At 38.0% G+C, this 24,286-nt stretch overlaps 1 protein-coding gene across 1 annotated transcript in view; it reads left to right on the plus strand.

Moving 5' to 3' along the window:
• Positions 1 to 24,286, plus strand: part of larp (La related protein) — a 113,320-nt gene that overhangs the window by 16,292 nt on the left and 72,742 nt on the right. Inside the window, exons 2-3 of the mRNA XM_073090555.1 lie at positions 15,581 to 15,695; positions 16,575 to 16,648. Of these exons, the coding sequence (XP_072946656.1) occupies positions 15,581 to 15,695; positions 16,575 to 16,648 (189 nt within the window). The remainder of the gene's footprint in view (positions 1 to 15,580; positions 15,696 to 16,574; positions 16,649 to 24,286) is intronic.

The raw sequence follows: 24,286 nt of genomic DNA on the forward strand, positions 1-24,286 counted from the left end.
AACGCTGGTTACCCTAAAAGTAAAACATTTTTAGGGTTCCGTAACCAACCAATAAATAAATAATTATAGTTTAAAAACTTAAAACCACGCTATAATCGCACAAAGAAATCCTGATTCCTGACGATCCTGACCAGAAGAATGGGATACAATTATTACAATCGTGTATTGTAATCGGTTCTTGATAATTGTTCACAATTTTAAATTAATCGGACCGTTCAAAGTGGGTAAAAATCGACTTCAAAGATTCCGTTACATAACCCAAGCTAATAAAAGCATGGTGAAGATGGAACCCTATTACCTACTAAACCTTCGCTGTCTGTCCGTCTGCCACAGAACTCTTATCTCCTGAATCGTAATAGATAGAGCCTTGTTATTTTATAACATTATACATATTATGTATAACTTTGGCCGCTATCTACACGTATATATAAAACTAGTCTTGTAACAAAATTATGCATGATTTTTTTAGCTGATAATACTGTAAATTATGAAATGACAAGATAAACTAGACAACGAAAATTCACATGATAAAAAACCTGATGATGATATCAGTCAAAAAAATACTAAATGTTGAAACGAATGATAAAATATATGATAATGTAATATTTGATGTAAAATATATTGATAATATTCCTAATTATAGAAAACAAGATGGCGATATAGGTACCTGCTGTAACGTTTTAGGATTCCGTATCCAAAGGGTAAAAACGGAACTCTCTTACTAAGCCTCCGCTGTCTGTCCGTCTGTCATAGGAATCTGAATGGTAATAGATAGACACTTGAAATTTTTACAGAGTATGTATAATGGTGGCCGCTATAACAACATATACTAAAATAAAAAAAAGTTGTAAATAAATTAAGTCGCCATACAAGAAACTGCGTTTTCGACGTATTTATCTATTGAATCTTAATAGATTAAAATTTTAAATTTTCACCATGCGTGTACTTCAATGCCTGCTATAATAATAAATACTAAAAATTAAAAAATAAAAGTAAATTTTGGTAGTACGGAACCCTCTTAGTGAGAGTTCGATTGGCACTTGAGCAATTTTTTGTTGACGAAGGTAAAACCTTCGTCAGGTATTCGATGTGGGAGTGACACCAGATTATATGGGATTTTTACACTCTAAAGGAGCTATGTAGACTTTCAAGATCTCTATCGGAACGAAACCGGAGTCCTCTGAGCACAATTTTTCCATATATATTTCAACGACGATATCTATAATTCGATCATCCGATAAAATCGATATTATAATATCGTAGTCAGACTTATATTCCATATCGATAAAAAATGTTCGACATGAAAATATCGTAGTGATTCAGTAATTTTTCAGTGTCGATATTTCTATTCGTTTTCGTCAAAATTTCCTAGTCGGTCTTGTATCGTTATTTATTTTTTTCTCTATGCTAAAATATCATATCAACAATGTTCAGTATCGGTATTATCCAACAGATATCGTCGCAGTGCTAGATGAGGTAATATCACGCGTAGTGTCGTCATGCTGGCTGGCGTCCAGACTTGCGCTGTGGCTGTGCTTCGGGAGTTTTAACTATATTCTTTAAGAAAAGATTTTAATTTTAATGTATAAAAACCCCCTTATAAGAATAATATAGGGATAGCAGACGAGCATGCAACCACCTGCTGGTGAGTGGCTACTTACATATCTGTAATCAACCCCTGATACCAGATTCCTACCTGAGGTCGCACACCAATGTGCCGCTACACGGAAGACTAAGCTGGAACGCCTCGGAAATGTGTCTCCCTTACCCTTCAAACCAGAACACAGCAGCGCTTAACACTGCTGTTATAACAGAAATAGGTGTGGCGGTGGTGCCGCCGGAGTCGACCCACAGGGGGTTCTACCTAAAACTCTACTTAACTTAAACATACTACTTTAATTCCTCTTTCTAACCCGGAATCTATTAACAAGATAGACGGGGGTAGTGGTAGTGGTGGTGGGGGTGGTATAGATGATGGTGTTAGATAGAAGGTTTGAAGGTGGTAGAACCCTCTGTGGTTCGACTCCGGCGGCACCACCGCCACACCTATTTCTACCTCATAACAGCATTGTGTAACGCTGCAGTGTTCTGCTTTAAAGGGTGTGGTAACACACTCGAACGGTAACGATGGAACACCTCGCAAAAGTATGTCTCCCTTAGTCCTCAGGGGTAGCGGCGCATCTGTGACCGGCCTCAGGTAGGTATATCTAATCCTATCTGAGGTTGTTGACAGATGTCCATACGGCAGTAGCTTACCATCAGGTGAACTGCATGCTCTTCTACTACTCCTGTATTATAAAAAAGAAACTTCCTCGTTCCGACCCGAAATCGTGTCAGCATGATAGATTATCACAAGTCCAAGGTGAGACTTACTCCTCGATTCACACACTAGCAAGCTTTGAGATTATTGATGAGTTTATTTCAGTAGCTGATATGAGATAAGATACGTTTGCACGTAAGATATTCTTCGATGTATGAAATTGGTGTTCAATCTACTATAATAATATTATAAAGAGGAAAACTTTGTTTATTTGTTTCATTGTAATGAATAGGCTTAAAAACTACTGGACCGATTTTAAAAATTCTTTCACCATTCGAAAGCTACATTATCCACGAGTAACATAGGCTATATTTTATATGAAATATATTTGATAAATAGATTTTGAGGCGGTACAAAGTTTGCCAGGTCAGCTAGTGATTTATATATATTTAGTTTTTTTTACAGCATTGAATTAGCTATAATATAATGGTGGTTGAATTTTCAGTGGTTTGTCTCCGGCGGCACTACCGCCACACCTATTTCTATTATAACAGCAGTCTAACGCTGCTGTGTTCTGGTTTTAAAGGTGTGGTATTGCAGGATACAAGGCGTTCCGATTTAGTCCTCTCATTACTTTCGTATAATTTTAGTTTATTTTAGTGATTTAATGAAGGAAAATATATCGTCACATAATATTTATTTTTACTATCTGACCAGGCAAAGTTGTGTTGCCATATAAATAAAAAAATGTTAAGGGTGAACAACCCTCATCACTAAGGGATATGGAAAATAGATAGTAGCCGATTCTCAGACCTACTGAATATGCATATAAAATTTGGTGAAAATCGGTAAAGCCATTTCGGAGGAGTGCGGTAACTAACATTGTGACACGAGAAGTTTATATATAAGATTGTTTTAAATGCAAGTTACACGTATTGGGATGTTACAAAACCCATTTGCACGAGATTTTTTTCACAGTAGAGGGTTATAAAGGGTTTAATTGGTTACTCTTAAAAAACAGGGCTCCCTTGTAACAACTAAAAAACCATAACGCGGTGTCGTGAACGGTATATGTTAAAAATAAATTCTGAAATAGTAAAACAAAAAACGCAAGTCAATGACCACTTCACTCTGTTGGCGGCAAAAAGCGTCCATTTCAATGTCTAGTGTCCAAGCGTGCGTCCCCGTTTTGGACTGGTGGGCCAGTAAAATGGCGGATTTTTTTTACCACTTTTACCCGACTGCCAAGCAGGGTAGAACCCACTGTGGTTCGACTCCGACGGCACCACCGCCAAACCTATATCTGCCTAATAACAGCAGTGATAGGCGCTGCTGTGTTCTGGTTTGAAGGGTGGTAAGGGAGACATACTTTTCCGAGGCGTTCCAGCTTAGTCCTCAAGGGTAGCGGCGCATCTGTGGCCGATCTCAGGTAGGAATATATTATCCTATCTGGGATTTATTACAGATGTCCATGGGCGGCAGTAGCCACTTACCATCAGGTGGACTGCATGCTCGACTGCTACTCAGTAGTAAAAAAGGGGGCTTATTTTTCGAGCGTATCTTGTATGTTTGTCTTTCTTTATACCCTCTGGATAACTAGCTGGATCAATTTCTCTCAGAATGCGAAGGATTAGGCCATAGTCCACCGTGCTGGCCAAGTGCGTATTGGTAGACTTGACATACCTTTCAGATTTTGTTTTTTTTTTTATTTTTGTGTTGTTAATAGAAGAAATAATACGTTGTTTTCGTGGCCCACGCGACAAAAACTGTCGAAAACGGCTTGGCTTGACGACTTTTTGTGTGACACCGAACGAGGGGGACACAAATAACCGATCTATGTTACACTTAACAGAATTGTTTGCGAATTACGGATCATCTGGGCTTCTAGAGCATGATAATACATAGATCATCTGACATAACGACGTGTCCTACGTAAACTGGTGCAAGTGCGTTTTCACAACTTTACAGTAGAGCGATTTGAATGTTCTAATGCGTGTCACTTCAATGCATCACTTGCACCAGTTTACGTAGGACACGTCGATAAATATTTATGTTTCTGTACAAATATAATTATGCCTAAAATCTGATTGCCATGAGTATAAAAAATAACTCTGTAACGCCGATTATTAATAATCAATCTGTACCCTTACCAGGAGGTTTTACGTTTCAACAAATATGACTGTTTTGGAATTTGTTTACGTATTGGCCCATAGGATTTCCTAGTTCCGACACAATCCGCTAGGGGCGCTGATTGGAATTTGTATGGGCAAATACGTAAACAAATACCAAAACAGTCATATTTGTCGAAACGTAAAAACTCCTGGTAAGGGCACTGTACAATATTTTATTAACCAAAATTGTTATTTGTCAATTTCTACTCTAGTATAAAGTGATGTCATTGGTGTCTCTTACTCCCCCTCCCCCACCTCCATCCCCTCAGCGTATATGCGTAGCATACCCGCAGCATATGCGAGAAAATAAAAAATCTTCAAAAAGGCAGACCTTACCCCTATATATTTCAGAGATTTGAAGGTGGTAGAACCCTTTGTGGTTCGACTCCGGCGGCACCACCGCCACACCTATTTCTACCTATTAACAGCAGTGTTAGGCGCTGCAGTGTTCCGGTTTGAAGGGTGTGCTAAGGGAGACAGACTTTTCCGAGGCGTTCCAGCTTAGTCCTCAGGGGTAGCGGCGCATCTGTGGCCGACCTCAGGTAGGAATATCTAATCCTATCTGGGGTTGATTACAGATGTCCATGGGCGGCAGTAGCCACTTACCATCAGGTGGTCTGCATGCTCGTCTGCTACTCTTATATTATAAATAAAGAAAAATAAAGTTTGGAAAATCCAAAAGTGCACGACTCATAATGCTCATTTAATTATGAAATATAAAAAAAAAAAACTTAAGTCGTTCAAAATTAATTACCGAAAAAACAGCTGTAGTAGGAAGAAGGTACTGCACAAGCGCCCCTGGTGGAATAAATGTACATAATATCTATAGATATACAGTCTTGTAGTTTTCGTTTTTTATTAATTGCAATTAAACGACACTGAATTAATTAATCATTCGCATTCAGTGACCTACAATCGTCGATTAGAATTAAAAAAAAAAATTAACTCAAATGATGGATTTTTTCACAAGTTACAGTGTTTTCAGGTTTCACACATGACGGACAGGAAAATTTTTTGACCTATTTTGGTGTTTTTTTCCAATTCTATTGCATTAAATCAATTTTTAAAAAGTATGGAATTAATCTCCATTAAATTATCTCGACAATAGTATGCAAAATATCTTGATTCCGTGAACTATCAAGGTTATAATAATAAAAATAGCCGCCAAAATGAAGCGAAAAAAATTTTTCGATCGTAAAGCACTCTCTGATGCTTCGCATCATGAGTCGTGCAGAAAAACACTATTTTATTCTGGAAGGGATTTTAACATTATGTGAGATTTTTTTCAACATAGTTGATGATTATCGAGTCGATTATCGATATAATTCGTGTCTAATTAACGTTCCTACTTAAAATGTCGACTTCCTTTATGTGCATAATTTCACGTTCTATGTTGGTTTTATTCAGAACGTATTACTGTAACAAATGTGTTACTATTATTTAATAATGTACGTATTTTATGATGGTATAGCGTAATGGTTTGTGTTTTTATGTCGTCCAAATATGTTCTTATAATATAGGAGTAGCAGACGAGCATGCAGTCCACCTGATGGTAAGTGGCTACTGTCGCCCATGAACATCTGTAATCAAACCCCGATAAGATTGGACTTCTACGTGCGGTTGTCAACAGATGCGTTGGTACCCCCAAAGACTAAGTTGAAATGTCTCGGAAAAGTATGTCTCCCTCACCACACCCTTCAAACCAGAACACAGCAGTGCTTAACACTGCTGTTATAACAGAAATTGCTGCGGTGGTGCCGCAGGAGTCGAACCACAGGGTTGTAACACCTTCTAAATCTTCTAAAAGTAAAATTCCTTTTCGATCAGTCCCCGGACGTCCGTTACGGGACAAATCCTGTAAAAACCGGACGTATGGCGCTCCTACTTGCAACAAATGGATTATTGGTGTAATTTGTAATTCGATCCACAGTGGAACTGTGGAAAATTAATTTATTTTTATTATATTGATATTATAATATTGTTATAGAAAGCGATGTGTGTCCAATGTGTGTTGTCAACCCATTACTGTCCCACTGCTGGGCACGGGTCTCTTCTCAGATTGAGAAGGATTAGGCCGTAGTCCACCGCGCTGGCCAAGTGCGTATTAGTAGAGTTCACCTTTGAGAACTGTTCTTTTCACAACTTCTGAACTTATTTTATGAAATCTTAGGCGTGCAGGTTACCTCAGGCAATGGATCGATGTGGATGGATTCCCATTTGATCGGAGGAAGAAAAATATCTTCTCCTATTTAAATATTTTTATCTTGTCTATATTTTCAGAATAGTATTTGATTTTCGGCAAAAAAAAATACAAAAAAAAATGTTCCCATTTGAGTATTTTTTGGCCAATTCCTTTAGGTGTGTGCCACGTACAATTTGTGGTTGTAAAAAAGCTTTACTTCCGTTATTAATAACCAATCTATCCACTGTTTTGCTTACCAGACATCGACAATTGACAATTTCTTTATACTAGACATTGTCAAATTTCGATCTTTGTTAGGCATTTTGGATAGATTGATTATTAACAACGGCCGTTAATACCCAGAAGTATGAGTCGAGTCTTTCAAAATTGATATGCCCGAAGAAATTGCAAGACACCTTGTGGGTTGACATTTTTTGGACCGGATACATGGAAGAAAGGGTGGTATGCAATTATGGTCCTTATGTTGTGTGTATTGTAGGAATTGTAAAGGTTAGTTTCGTGTGCATTTACAAACTTATACGTTGATTAAGCGTTGACATTGACGTATGGTGCAAGTTATAAGAGAATGGCGGTAAGAAATTAAAAAGAAATAGTTGGCCAAGTGCGATTCGAACTCGCATACTGAGAGTTCCGTAACATCAAATTTTCATTTATTTTTAAATATTTTGTATTTGATATCATAGCGGTCGTGGAAGTTAATGCACTGTGGAAATTTGAACTGTCTGCCTATCACAGTTCAATAGATAAAGTAAAAAAAGTCGAAATACGGTGGTTTCTCGTGTTTGGACCCACATTGTCAAGATTTTTTTATTTTTAGTATTTGTTGGTATAGCGGCCATCGTTATGCATATCAGGGTTGTTGCTGATGCAGGTTTTTACTAGATCAGCTGATGCTGATGCTAATTTTTTCAGATTAATATCAGCTGATGCTGATGCTGATATTTAAAAATACTAAATAATAAATATATTTTATACTGAGGTATTTGTACGTCCCTTACGAGAATAGTCTTTTTTAACCAACTTCACAAAATGAGGAGGTTTCTCAATTCTACCATATGTCTTTTTTATGTTTGTTCGCGGATAACTTCGTCGTTTATGAACCGAACTGGATGATTTTTATTTTGTTGGAAAAAAAAGATATTTCCAAAGTAGTTCCATTATAAGAAAATAAGGTTCTGATCACCAGAGAAATCTAGGGGAACTTTCAAAAATCGTAAGGGCGGCTAGTGCATTTGTAAGATTTTTAGTATATCATCACTAAAAAAGGTGAAAAAAAAATTAATTAAAAAATACAATCGACTTCCATGTCACTACAAAGCAAAAATCAACTGAAACAAATTTTGGCTCAGCACATATCTCCGAAGCCGGCGCTCATATTGAACACGCTGTTTACGCCGTTATCCAACGAAATATATTTAGCACCGACTTCAGAACCATGTACCAAACCAACATCCACTTCAGCTACCCTCCACTCTGCAGGCCAGTGACACAGAAGTCGGCAGTCGGAAGGTTATTTGTTATTTTTTTTACAAATACTACACTGTGTCGTATATTTGTTCAATAACGAAATATTTGGCATATTGCACTTTTCACTAGATGTGGCATTATGAATTGAATTGCCTTCTGGAAAGATGTCCGGACAACACTGATAGGGCCCGGTTATTAGCTGTTGCCCAAAGCGATTCAGGGCATTGGTTACACGCACTCCCGTCCAACAATATTGGCACCGTGCTGGATCCTATAACTTTGCGTATTTCCATAGGTCTCCGGCTTGGTGCTAGGATTTGCGAGTCTCATTTTTGTCCGTGTGGGCAGGACACGTTGGGTCGGCATGGCTTGTCCTGTACCAGGAGTGCCGGCAGGTTGTATCGTCACAGGGCTCTGAACAGTTTGATTCGTCGGGCACTTGCTACCATCTCTAGACCTGCGACGTTAGAACCTCCAGGCCTTTTTAGAGACGATCGCAAGAGACCCGATGGAATCACTCTAGGTCCATGGAGTCTCGGACGACCCCTGGTATGAGACGCGACGTGCGTAGACACCTTGGCCCTATCGCACGTAAGCAATACATCTGTGTGTGCGGGGGCCGCAGCCGACCATGCCCAGACTCTCAAGCGCCGTAAATATAATAATTTATTAGACAATTATTTGTTTGCGGCGCTTGCAATAGAGACAATGGGTCCATGGTCATCTGACATGAAAAAAATCATCATCAATCATTAGATATGTCGGCCAAGCTTGTAACTGCTTCCGGTGACCAAAAAGCTGGCGGCTATTTTGCTCAAAGGCTAAGCCTGGCCGTTCAACAAGGAAACGCCGCCAGCGTTTTGGGAACCATGCCTCACACGGCAATTTTAGATGGTTTATTTTATTTATGATTTTATCTTTTTTACTATTGAATACATAATTCTGTTATTGATTGATTGAACTATGATCGAAAGTTATTGATGTCTGACCAATTGTCAATATAATCGAATGATTGTTTGATGACAACTTGTGTTTATAAACTTCTGTGATTGGCTAAAACTCCACGTGATTTAAGCTCGGTCCCACCTTCAACGAACACGTTACAATTTCAATATCAGCATTAAATATCAGCATCTTTTGTTGCGGATGCGGATGCTGATGCTGATGTTTAAAAGAAAGCTGATAATCAGCTGATGCTGATGCTGATGCTGATATTCGCAACAACCCTAATGCATACTATGTAACAATTTGAAGTGTCTATCTATTATAATTCCAGAGATAGAGCCCTGAACAGACGGACAGACAGCGAAGGCTAAATAATAGGGATCCGGGATAAATTAATTTATATGAAAATAAGAGCAATTCTTACATCAATAAATCTTTATTATCCAGATTATTCTTATGTATTAGGATTATGAGTCGTTTGTTAACTAATAAAATGTGTAGAAAGCTTGATCCCAACAAATGACTGAACCGATTGAAAGAGTTAGGGTTCGTACACAAAACTGCGATGCGACGTCGCATCGCAAAAATCTGCGAGCTCCCTCGACGCATCGCAAGAACTTGCGAATTGATTCGCATCGCACAGTGGTTGTTGTTGTTGGTCACCCTGAGAGACGCTACGCCGCACGATATCGCATCGCAACAATTCGCATCGCAATTTTCTGCGTTGCGAATTCGCATCGCGTCGCATCGCAGTTTTGTGTTCGAGCCCTTAAACCATTTCTATTAATCCCGCGAAAAATACATCTCAAACGTCAAGACCGTTCTTTTTCTTTTTTATGCTAACTCATACAATCGTACCAGCCAGTGATTATATATGGGAAATATTATTAAAATAACACAATAAAAATAACACAAAATAATACTATAATATAATAATTTGAATATATGTACTTCTAAAATGATATACATACCTGTTTCTATTATGGGTATAGAGTCGATGACATTTTACTCGTGTTTTCATGTTTCAGCGTTTCAATTACTTGGTAATCGCCAATCGCTTAACACTCGTGCCAAGCCCGAACCGTAACGCCAACCGGTAGGACTACCATGAGTTTACAAAAGTATTACTCGCTAGCGACTGCGTAAAATAAATGTATGAAAAATTGTACAGCGCCTCTGGTGGTTACTCGTAGAACTAAAATCCGTAGTGGCGTAACTCGATACGTAAAAAACCTATCGAAATCAAATCGCTAGCGAATGTCATTATGATCTATTGCCATACAAATTCGGTCCCATGAGTCATTAATTTGACAGACGTTGTCAAGAAATACCGTAACGATAGTAGTTATGTTATTCACTAGCAAAATGTCAATAGTTTTCTATTTACCATTTCTATAGTGGCGTTTCTATGCCAACTCATGGTAATGCTACGGTTCTCGTATCGCCGCAGCGGTACCAGATGTAATAAAATTGTTATTGGGAAAGCATTTAAAATTATTTTACTTATTAATAAAGGTAGTATAGCATGCAGTCCACCTGATGGTAAGTGGCTACTGCCGCCCATGGGCATGTAATCAACCCGAGATAGGATTAGATATTCCTACCTGAGGTCGGCCACAGATGCGCCGCTACCCCTGAGGACTAAGCTGGAACGCCTCGGAAAAGTGTCTCCCTTACCGCACCCTTCAAACCGGAACACAGCAGCGCCTAACACTGCTGTTATTAGGTAGAAATGGGTGTGGCGGTGGTGCCGCCGGAGTCGAACCACAAAGGGTTCTACCACGTTCTTCACCTTCAGCTCGATCCGGTAAGGAGGTGATACCGCCACACTTCTAGCGTAACGCTCTGTGGAAGGGTTTGGATGGAGACTGTCTTACATATGAAGGTGATAGAACCCTTTGTGGTTCGACTCCGGCGGCACTACCGCCACACCTGTTTCTGTTATAACAGCAGTGTAGCGCTGCTGTGTTCCGGTTTGAAGGGTGTGGTAAGGGAACGACGCAAAGCGGCCCCTTTGCGTGTTAGACTTGTAGCCTTTCCTGTGACGATATATACTTTTTCGAGGCATTCCAGCTTAGTCCTCAGGGCTGCAACTGTCCAAATCGGTTTATTAGTTTCAACATGAACTCTAACAAAATTAATGTAAATGGTTTTTGACATCTCAGTATTGGCAAAGTTAATTTTGCAAAATTAAATGCCAGTTATTATGACATCAAAAATCGATCAATCGACTGACTTTTTGTATTATTTGCATACGTTTTGAAATTGTTTATTAGTTTATGTTGTTTATAACTAGTATTTGACCGCGACTTTGTCTGTAGAATGTCATATGTAAAGGTGATTTTGAAAGTTTAAACTTTTCATGTATCAATAATACGTTGACCATTTTATTTGACCTCCTAATGAATGATGGTGCATAGTAAGGAGAGGCCAACTTGTATGTTCTTCCTCTACTAAAGATTCTAAAATAATTCTTTTAAAGTTGGTAGAACCCTCTGTGGTTCAACTCCGGCGGCACCACCGCCACACCTATTTCTGTTATAACAGCAGTGTTAAGCGCTGCTGTGATCTGGTTTGAAGGATCTTGTAAGGGAGATATTTCTCCGAGGCATTCCAGCTTAGTCCTCAAGAGTATCAGCGCAACTGTAGCCGACCTCTGTTAGAAATATAATCTTATCAGGGGTTGATCACAGATGTCCATGGGCGGCAGTAGGCCCTTACCATCAGGTGGAAAACTCGTCTGCTATTCCTATTTTATAAAAAAAAAGATTAAATGTTTGTCACGTTCTAAACTAAACGTTTATTTAGATAATGTTCGTGGTACTATTAATTTTAATAATGGTGTTTACTCCTTACGGCATTGTATGTGACTACCGTTCCACATAATTATTTTATAAGTACTGAAACTCATTGAAATACAATTGTTTTGTATGCAGTTTACTGTAAAGTATTTTTTTAATAAAATTGAGGTGAGAAATGAGCAGTGATAGAATAGTAGTTGAAACTAGGTATCTCAATCGAGGGGTCCGAGGTTCGAGGTCCAGGCTGATCACCTCCGATGTTACGATTACGTTCGTATTAGAAATTAATTATCACTTGCTTTAATGGAGAATGAAAACATTACGAGGAAATCTGCATATTTTTATCTTAGAGATTTAAAAAAAAACGGTATGTGAAGTCTACCAATACGCACTTGTCCAGCGCGGTGGACTATGGCCTAATCCTTCTCATTCTGAGAGGAGACCCGTGCCCAGCAGTGGGACAGTAATCGGTGATCATGAAACAAGCATGCAGTCCATCGAATAGTTAAGTCATAATATGGACTTAACTATTCGATGGTCCGTCAGTACATGGGTATAGTCCTCGCCAAACTGCTAGTCCCCTGCTAGTTGAAGGTGATAGATCCCTTTGTGGTTCGACTCCGGCGGCACCACCGCCACACCTATTTCTACCTAATAACAGGAGTGATAGGCGCTGCTGTGTTCCGGTTTGAAGGTTGTGGTAAGGGAGACAGACTTTTCCGAGGCGTTCCAGCTTAGTCCTCAGGGGTAGCGGCGCATCTGTGGCCGACCTCAGGTAGGAATATCTAATCCTATCTGGGGTTGATTACAGATGTCCATGGGCGGCAGTAGCCACTTACCATCAGGTGGACTGCATGCTCGTCTGGTACTCCTATTATATAAAAAAAAAACTGCTAGTCCGCTCTGAAGTTGTTGCGAGCAGTTTGCTATGGCGACGCGACTCATTTCTATATTCAGAGCGGACTAGCAGTTTTACGCGGACTATACACGGGTAATATCCTCCACGTGGTATCAAAGGCGTTTTAATTGATTTAGGTAAAAAAGAGTCTACGGTAACTGTGCAAATTAAACTAACCGGTTTAAACTAGATGTGATTTAACTGTTGTATAGAACTGGATTTAACTTGTTTTAGTAATGAATTTTTAACAGAGTTCCCAAATGAATGAGGTTTAAAGGTATGTGATGTCTACCAATACGCACCTGTCCAGCGCGGTGTACTATGGCCTAATCCTTCTCATTCTGAGGAGACCTGTGCCCACCAGTGGGACAGGCATGGGTTGATGATATTTTTTTAATGGCAGTATTTCTGTCTATCTCTCGATCTATCTGTAGAATAACCATTTACCATTAGCGTCTGTTTTTAATAATCAATCTATTTTCAGTTTCATGTCCATTCAATCAGTTTTGACTACCAAAGATCGACATTTGACAATTTCTTATTCATACTGGGCACATAGATTAGAAAAGAATACTCACTCCAAACAAGAAAATGTAACCAGTTTTGAGAAATTGAAATTGTCACTATCATCCATTTTCGTGTTTGAAAAATATTAAAAAATAATAGTTTTTAACCGACTTCAAAATGGAGGTGGTTATCAATTCGGCCGGTATTTTTTTTTTTTATGTATGTACACGAAGTACTCCGCGTTAGTGGACCGATTTTAATAATTCTTTTTTTATTGTGTAGGGACGAGCTGGAAATTGGTCCCATTTAAATATGGTTAGAAACCAACGATGGGTTCTGGAGAAAATGAGGGGAACTCCTCCACCCATGTAAATATAACAGCCATAACTTCGCCGTTTATGAACCAATTTTAATGCCTTTTTAATGACCTATTTAATGACTTCACACATATGTACTAAACCAACATTTATTTCAATTATTTTTTACTTTGTAGTGACATAGAAGTCGGTTGTATTTTTTGTAAAAAAATTTTTTGGATTCATACGAATGAAACGATATTTCTCCGCACTATATCTTCGATTGCGTGTTTTTGCACCACTTAACTGCGCATGTCGGCGTTGTTCCGCGTAAATTACACCATGACAGCCATTAAATGGCTGACAGACTGTCAGCCGTTTAAGCCATTTTATGGCGTCCTTCAATTACAATGCGGTGCGATATCTAACTTATCTATGACTGGACAATGTCAAAATTTGATTTTTGATAAGAAAAATGGATAGATTGAGTATTAATAACGGGTGCAGGTAGACTACAAACTTGTTTGCCACTTCGATTTTAGGAAAATAACGTCAAAATACTATTTTCTGTAGTTTTTTGTTGCGGTAAGAAAAGTTTATTAATAACGGGTGCAGGTAGACTACAAACTTGTTTGCCACTTCGATTTTAGGAAAATAACGTCAAAATACTATTTTCTGTAGTTTTTTGTTGCGGTAAGAAAAGTTATAAATTATTATTACGCTTTAAAGGTGAATGAAAAAAAGCTACCTCACAAACTCCATTTATTTTTAACAATGTATAGATTAAGATCAGTCCAGTTTTCCATTAGAATCGGTTGTAGCAATAACTTTCGTTCAGAATGAGTTCCCTCGCCAAATTACCGACGATTGTCTGCCAAGTTTCCTTGTGCTGTGTGCGAATGAAAATATGAGCTGTATATGGTGTAGGAGGGAAAGGTATATAAGAGTGGTGGTGCAAGATGGGGAATAAAATGAATGCAGTATAAATGATGTGAAAAGGAACAAACGTAATTAAATTTAAACTATAAAAACCATAAACATGATTAAAAATCACACCTGCTAAAAATCTTATATATAAAATTCTCTTGTCACAATGTTAGTTACCGTACTCCTCCGCAACAGTTTTACAGATTTTCACCAAAATTTATAAATTGAAATTTATAAAATGCATATTCAGTAGGTCTGAGAATCGGCTACTATCCATTTTTCATACCCCTAAGTGATAAGGGTTGTTCACCCCTTAACATTTTTTTTATTTTTATGGCAACGCAACGTTTGCCGGGTTAGACTACTAGTCTATATTAGTCCCACAACATAGACTAATTCAATGATCATATAAACAACTTATATGTTAAAATCAGTCAAGCCGTTTGAGCTGTAGAACATGCCAATTAATGAGACATACATATATTACACTAGCTGACCCGGCAAGATTTGTACCGCCTCAAAATCTATTTATCAAATATATTTCATATCAAATGTAGCCTATGTTACTCGTAGATAATGGAGCTTTCGAATGGTGAAAGAATTTTTAAAATCGGTTAAGTAGTTTTTATTTTTAAGCCTATCATTACAACCAAACAAACAAACAAAGTTTTCCTCTTTTTTACTACGCTTTTATACGCTTGGGTTGTATGTATGTATCTATGTAACGGAATCTTTGAACTCGATTTTTACCCATTTTCAACGGTCCGATTAATTTAAAATTATGAACAATTGTGCAGAACCGGTGACAATACACGATTTTAATAAATTTATCCCATTCTCCTCATCAGGATTGTCGGGAATCAGGATTAACGATTTTCCTTGTGCGATTTTAGCGTGGTTTTTAGTTTTTAAACTATGTATAATTATTAATATTAGAGTAAAAATCTTAAAAATCGTTTTACCCTCCACAGTCGGGTAAAAAGTATTCGTAGGAAAAAGTATAAGGGCTTTTTGCCCCTCTTTTAAGAGCCCCGTGTCTTAGATAAGGTAGTCAGATTTGCATATTTTGCATTTTTTTTAAAATAATATTGTCGTATTGTTACAGGTGCGAGGTGGGAGCACGGGCGCTCCGCCCCCGGCGGCGCCCGCGATCCTGGAGCAGGAGAAGAGGACGCCGCTGCAGCCGCAGCAGCAGGGCAGGGCGCAGCCCCCGCCACCAGGTAATTTGCCATATTTCTGTTATACAAGTAGCAAGAGAGCGTGCAGTCCACCTGATGATAAGTCGTAATTATTCGTCAAAGCTCCCCGTAACGATCTGTGCCACGGTTGAAATAGAATTATTTAAATGAGAACTTCATAATGATGTAATTGATAATGTATAATAATAATAATTGTATTTATATTTTTCAAATAATATTTTTGTCAATTTATCATTGATTTATCAAATAGAATTATCCCATTTAAATAATTCTATTTGATAAATCAACTAGAATTATTCAATCTAGAATTATCAAACTTCATATTTTTTTAATTGAGAAATGATTTTACACGGTAGACAACTTTCTAATTGACGAATCTGTATATTGTTATCTCATTTTAATTATTATTTCCGTTCAATTCCAATTTTAAATAACTTATAATAATAATAATTGTATTTATATTTTTCAATTAATATTTTTATAAATGCATCATTGATTTGCTATTTGTATTTTACTATATAATTTATTATATGCCCACTTGTGGCGGGAATATGGAGTATTGTAAAACTTTGTTACCCAAATTTTTATGTTGTACCCATGTCCCACAATAAAAAATTATTTGATTTGATTTGATTTAACCCCAGAAAACATTGGAGTAATTAACATAAAAAGGCTCACCTAACCCCAATAATTCTCTAGAATCGCAACATTTGGCATAAAACAGACGTTATAAGGACGCTTTCTACTCTCATGACCAATACTAGGATTCCCCGTATCATCGACACACATATCCAGACCTTGAAGCAAAATCTAAATTAATAATTTAGGCAGAAATAGGCCTGGCGGTGGTGTTAAAAAGAAGCTATAATAATATTAACGTGTGTATAATTTGATCAACAGAGCCCACACCGGTGCCACCACCCCCAAAACCAGTGGTCGTGAAGCCTCCAAAGAATGCCAAAATCAATCAAAAGGTAAGAATTTAATTTGTACTAATACTAGCTGACCCGGCGAACGTTGTGTTGCCATATAAATAAAAAATGTTAAGGGTGAACAAAGGGTTGTTCACTTAGGGGTATGAAAAATAGATAGTAGCCGATTCTCGGACCTACTGAATATGCATATCTGAATTTTGGTGAAAATCGGTAAAGCCCTTTCGGAGATGTACGGTAACATTGTGACACGAGAATTTTATATATAAGATAAAATAATGATTGTATGAACTTTCGTTCTCGTGCACTGAATCAAGGGAAATATTTTGGGATAATTTCAGAATACTGTGCAGCAGAAATATACGACCATTTTAATTGATCTCTGTAATGTATGGTGGTGCGTACTAAGAAGGGGTCAACCTACATCTCTGAATCTATTCGACTGATTTTAACCTAACTAATCTCATTATTTAACTAATATAAGTTGTATAAAATTAAAACAATTAAACAAAAAGTAATAAGTAAAAAAAAATTCACACTTTTTTAAGGGATTACTGGATTGATCTTACTTAATGTTTACGGCGTTTCCATTAGGAGTCTATTGTTAACTTCATCTATGTTAATTCTACATGTGTCGCTGCGGGAAATTCCCTTTACCAAGAATAAATGTACCGTAGAACAAAATGTACTTTTCACCTTTAACAGACTTTCCTGTACAATAAAGATTATAACGATTTACAGTGGGCCATATTTCTTCCATCGAATATTAATAAAGAGCGTTAGTGGTGGTATGATACACATAACCTTACTTAGTTTCTATTTCGTTGATTTAAAATCCGACTTTTATGAGTTTCATCAAGCAAATAATAAATAATAATAATAAACGCCTTCTGCACTCACACCCTCACACTAGGATAACCTATGTAGTCCGTGCCATGGCCACACACTACGACGAATACACAAACACCCAGACCCAGAACAGATATCTACATTCATCATTCACATCATCTGTCTGGCCGGGGATCGAACCCGGAACCCTTTGCGCGTCAGACCGGTGTGGTGACCGCTCCGCCACGCGCGTCGTCATATTTACTTAGTGTGTTGCTACATGTAGTAGTAAGCTCTCATCGTAAGTGACTCCAGTTTACACGCTCCTGGAGATCACCCAAACAACCGACACCGGCCCGTTTGCTGACAGCTGTCTTCCGTACCACTCGTGATAGTAGGGCAACCGGTGTGTTAGTGGTAGTTAGTTAGTAGTAGTTAACAAAGTGACTAATGTCTACGAACAAACCGACTAAACTTGGATTTGTAGAGTCCGCGTCAAACTGCTAGTCCGCTCCAAATATAGAAATGAGTCGCGTCGCAATAGAAAATTGTAGATATTAGTGGGACTGCGGCAGCGCGGCACGGCTACAAGTGTAGACACTTGTATACATATAAACATTATTTGACACTGATAGACAATCTTTCTTTCGCCTTTTCAATAATTGTATTAATTTCTGGTACAAGTAAATGTACTAGGTTACTTTACAGTTGAGTTGAAACTAAACAATCATCATCATCATCATCATCAACCCACTACTGTCCCGCTGCTGGGCACGGGTCTCCTCTCAGAATGAGGATTAGGCCATAGTCTACCGCGCTGGACAAGTGCGTATTGGTAGACTTCTTTTTTCGAAAAACTAAACAATACCACTCACAAATTAAGAAAAACACAAAGTAGGTAAATCATGAATGAAGAGCTCACAAAAGGATTTTTAATTACATCTCATTGACGTACACGCTTGTATATTAATTAAATAATTAATTAACGAAATGACGTCACTTATTGCCTCATTAAACGGTGCTACCCGGCCGATTACCGCGGAGTTAGGGACTTTTAATTTAGACAAAAAACAGAAAGTCCCTTATTTGTTGAGTGTTTTGTTTTGATTATATTTAATCTATATATCTTTAGGTATAAACAAATGTGTTAATTGCGTAGTTAAAGTTTTGTTACTATCAATCTGCAATTTATCGGCCAATGCTAAGGGGGTGCCCGGTATAAGTACGAGTAGTCTCTACAATTTGTCTGGTGAAAAAAGATTCGCCTCTTTGAAGTATGTATTTGGTCGCCGCGTCAGCTATGAGGGTAGGGGGAGGGGGCTAATGTTTAAGGTGTTAGGTAGAAGAGCGTGTCGTCGACTATGATAAGTGGCTACTGGTACCTGTGGAAATCTGTAATCAACCCAAAAAGTCTAGTCTTACCTGTGATAGGACACAAATGCCTTGCTATACCTTGGTGGTAGAACCCTCTGTGGTTCGACTCCGGCGATACCACCACCACCACACCTATTTCTGTCTATTACCAGCAGTGTTAACTGCTGTATTGAAGGGTGTGGTAAGAGAGACATACTTTTCCGAGGTTTCCCAAGTTAGTCCTCAGGGGTAGAGGGCGCATCTGTAGTCGACCTCAGGTGGGAATCAGGTCTAACTACCATTAGCCCTTAGCCCATTCCACCATTCACAATTTCAATCTCTTCTCAACTAAAGCTTATGAAAAGCAAATATTATGAAGCTAAGTATATACGATGTTGAATAAAAAACGGTTTCCTTCGAATATTGTGTACAAAAAGTCAATTTGTCGGACGGACAGTGGTCGCACAAAAACTCGACTTATCCGATACTTACTCCATGCGACGCCATTGCTGTATATTTTGATGTTTAGTGATGGGACTCGATCGTTGATGGGTTAATCGGTTCTGCAGATTTTTTGTTGAATCTCAATTTTATGCATCTTTTTTCGGTTTTATTTTTATAATATTGAGTACTAGCTGACCCGGCAAAATTTGTACCGCCTCAAAATCTATTTATCAAATATATTTCGTATAAAATATAGCCTATGTTACTCGTGGATAATGTAGCTTTCGAATGGTGAAAGAATTTTTAAAATCGGTCCAGTAGTTTTTGAGCCTATTCATTACAATCAAACAAACAAACAAAGTTTTCCTCTTTATAATATTAGTATAAATGCAGTTCTGCAGTGATCTGATGGTAAGTGGCTACTGCCGCTCATGGCTCATACGCGACCCGCGTAGCGGAGCGCTCACTATACCTGTCTTACGTTCAGAGGTTTCCGGGTTCAGTTGTTCTAAACACTTTCACGCCTTAACTATATAACCGATTGTCTTGAAATATTGTACAAACGCTGTCAGGGTTTCAGAAAAGGATATATGGTATATTTTATTCCGAAAGCGTACATATCCCGAGGGATAGATAGATACTACTGACCGTGAGCGAAGCCGCGAGTAAAAGCTAGTTGAAAATAAATAGTTTCCTAATTAACCTTGAACGCTAATATGTACGTTATCAATGTTATCAATGACAAATTTAACTTTATTGAAAGTTAATTACATCTTAAATTGTGTGATATCTTAATGTTATGGTTACGTTATTGTGGTGTTTAAATAGATTTCCGCTCGTCATTAATATTCAATCTATCCAACCTTTACCTACCAACGATTGAAAGACAATCTATATGTATACTTGTATTATAGAGGTAAAGTTTTTAACTTTGTTTGTACGGAACCGATCATGAAAATTCTATCACACATTGGCTTTGTAGAAAAAAGTGTGTTTAGATCTGATAGAGTGCCAAGTGCCGTCAAAATTCCAACGGAATCATATACATAACTCTTGATGTCATTGCTAGCTTCAATTTAATTAAGAAGATATATGGTTAGACGATTTTTTCAAATTTAATTCTTAATAAATTAACTTTTTAGACCATTAATTCTTATTTTTACAAACAAGATCATTTGATGTAAGGTCTGTATTATAGAAATTAAAACGTTTTGATTAATAAGCTGGAAGAAATCTTTCTTAGAAAAATGTTATAAAAACGAAAACCCGACTGCTTAATTAAAAATAAATATAACCTATGTCACATCCACAATTGAGACGAATCCAACGACACTTCAAATGTTAAAATCCGTCAAGGCGTTTGAACTGTAGGGCTTACAGAAAAATGAAACATACATATACAGATTACAGACACTCGAAAAACATTACCCTCCGGAGTCTGGTAAAAAAAAATACATCCATATCTTAGCGTTCAATGAAAGTTATTTCGCCAATTATTTTGAAGTCTTGCCGATCCGCGGTAGAGAGGAGGTATTTTTAAATAACAAACATTACATTCGAAGCGAAACTTCAACGTCAAAGTTGTTGTCCTCTACCACCATTTATAGTTTTCGTACAAGATTAATTATTGTTGCGTGAAATCCGAAAGATCTAAAAAAAAACGCTTTCTACACTCACAGCCCCACACTAGGATTCCCTGTGTCGTGGGTGCTATGGACACACACAGATACAAATACACAAACACCCAGACCCAGAAACAGAAATCTAAATTCATCATTTAGAAATCTGTCTGGCCGGGGATCGAACCCGGGACCCTCTGGGTGTCAGACCGGCATGGTGACCGCTCCGCCACGCGGATCTGAATCGCTTATAAATTATGACAAATATTAGTGTTGGCTTTTAAAAAAATACTTTCACGATCAAGTCACCTTGTCCGACGCGAAAAGAAAAAAAAGTTGCACTCGACTGTAACCTTGGCGGGAGTGGGTTTGACAGGAAAGCTCAGTAAAATACATAATGTACGTTAATTCGCCAAGTACGAGTCGAACTCGCACATGGAGGCTTCCGTACCACCAAATGTTCGTTACGTTATACTCATTTTTATAATATAACCATATTAAAATATGTTTTATTGTTCTTATATTTGTATTTGTATTTATTATAATCCTAGAACAGTTTGACAGTTAGATCGAAAATGGCGAATATCGGTTTATTGTATGGAGACCTCCTTTAATATTCAACTTTATTATATTTTTAGTATTTGTTGTCATAGCGGCCACCGTTATGCATCCTCTATACAAATTTCAAGTGTCTATCTATTACGGTTCCAGAGATAGAGCCCTGTGACAGACGGACAAACAGCGAAGTCTTAGTAATAGAGTTCCGTTTGTACCGTTTGGGTACGGAATCCTAATAAATGTTATCTGTGCACTATATCGCAGAATAAATATGCCTGTATCTATATATTCAAAAACTGCATAGGCTTTCGTCTGTAAAGTTGTTTAAAAGTTCGATGATTGCTCTGATGATGTAGTTCTAAAGTTATGAAAATACTCACATGTTTGCAAATAATTGTTGTTTATGGCTTCCATTTTCAAATTCTATTTTATTGCATGGGTTTTTAGGTCGCAATTTCGCGAATAGTTGGGACGCAAAATTATGTCAGATAATTTTATTTCTATTTAAAACAATGTATTTAATTGGGAATATATTCAAATTTTAATATATATCTTTAATATATACACTTTAATAAAAGTAGTTTAGATTTCAACAACTGACCTTTTGTAGAGTTAGAAACTTGCATATTATGCTTAAGGAAGTTTTCGTTAATGAGAATCGATTATACTTCACAAAACGTACGTTTTATTGTATTCGGTGTATCGATGCAAACGAAATCGGATGTAAAAGCTAGTGGGTTATAATAATTTTATTCGCAAATAAAATCGGTTAATTAATATTCGTCGGTCGGTCTCGGTCGCGCGATCACATCACTACCACAGTCTGGCGTCCTGCGTCTCGGTGGACGGCCGCGCGAACCGTCCGCCATATTGCTAATAATAATACCGCGAATTTATATTCCACCGCTTTATTTTCGAGTGTTTGTTTTTTTTTTTCTTCTCTCGCTTATTATTATTTTTATCGCGCCAAAAACGTTACACGTCGACCGAGTCGCGTCGTTAGCGGGTGTACATTTAAAAATAATATCGCCGCGTGTTATATAATCTGTTGGATTTGTATGTATATTGTATCCGTGAGTGGTTTGGTTTTTTTTTCGTATTAAATTTTACGGTGACACGTATTGGATTCGGTTTTACGCCTGTTGGCTCTCTTGTGTTATAATGGCTCTATGATTATTTACCGCCATATTTTTTCGCTCAAGGCCGGCAGGTATGTGTGTGGAATTGTTGTTAGCTACGTGTAACTTATTGTGGCTTGGATTCTGTTAATTTGGAAAATTTGTCGTCGAGTGGTGTTACGACCTTGAAGGTCATTACGATGAACATTTTTTGTGATTTTTCTCGACACGTATTAACATAATTATTATCAAATAGTGAAAGGGACATGATTACGTGAGGAAATGTGCATTCCTGAGAGATCAGTAGAGTGCAGTCTGACTGCAAAAACGTTATTCCGACACCTATAATTTAGTGTAGAGCTTCTGTATTCTGGTATGCGGTGTTTTGAAGGTCGTAGAACCCTTTGTGGTTCGACTCCAGCGGCACCACCGCCACACCTATTTCTACCTAATAACAGCAGTGTTAGGCGCTGCTGTGTTCCGTTTTGAAGGATGTGGTAAGGGAGACATACTTTTCCGAGGCGTTCCAGCTTAGTCCTCAGAGGTAGCGGCACATCTGTGGCCGACCTCAGGTAGAAATATCTAATCCCATCGGGGGTTGATTACAGATGTCCATGGGGGGCAGTAGCCACTTACCATCAGGTTCAAAGGTATCACCGCCACACCTATTTGATTACAGATGTCCATGGGGGGCAGTAGCCACTTACCATCAGGTTCAAAGGTATCACCGCCACACCTATTTCTGGCGTGAAGCAGTTCTGCGTTTCGGTGGAAGGCTGTGGATGTACTGACTTACACATACGAGGCATTGCATGTGATGGGCTTCAGGTAGAACCTGCTCTATGTGGAGTTGTACAGATGTCCATACGACAGTGACTACTTACTCGATGTTCTATGCTATTTTCACGTAATAAAACGCATTGTTACAGGATTATACGTTATCGAAGTGAATAATATATTATGTTCCATTACGTAGAGGATTATTACATTTACATTATGAGATAAAATGGTAATCGGTGAAATAAAAACAAATTATTCGCGCGAAGTGATAGGACGGGTTTTTAATATAGAAGTAGCAGACGAGCATGCAGTCCATCTGATGGTAAGACACTGTCGCATGGACTGTAATCAACTCTAGATAGGATTAGATTCCTACCTGAGGTCGGCCACAGATGCGCCGCTGCCCCTGCGGACTACGGAACGTCTCGGAAAAGTATATCTCTCTTACCACACCCTTTAAAGTAGAACACAGCAACGCTTAACGCTGCTGTTATAACAGAAATAGGTGTGGCGGTGCCGCCAGAGGCGAACCTCAAAGGGTTCCACCTTCTCTATCTGAGGTCAGCCACAGCGCTGCTTCTGAGGTCTAAGTTGGAATGCTTCGTACAAGTGTCTCTACCACACACATTGAGCTATAACAAATCAGCGTTTAATATATACTGTTGGTCTAAGGCAGAATAGGTCGAAAATAATTCATATTTTTCTGATGATATTTTTTTTCTGGACACCTGTTTCTTCTAAATATTAAATAGCAATAGGATTACCCATGGAAGTGTACAACTTTTACTATTATTTTATTATAATATATTGTACAATTTGTTTTTACTTCCGACTTTGTTTGCGATGAGAGGTATTGTGGTACTTTTTTCGGGGTGAAACATACCCTATGTCCTTTCCTGAACCCCTCCTGACAACGTGTGTACAATATTTCATGACAATTGGTTGGTAGTTGACATGTAGTTGAGACGTGAAAGTGTAAC

Source organism: Epargyreus clarus, unplaced genomic scaffold, assembly GCF_041222505.1.
Source record: "Epargyreus clarus isolate Ecla_fem2 unplaced genomic scaffold, WU_Ecla_fem_2.2 ptg000033l, whole genome shotgun sequence".
NCBI lineage: Eukaryota > Metazoa > Arthropoda > Insecta > Lepidoptera > Hesperiidae > Epargyreus > Epargyreus clarus.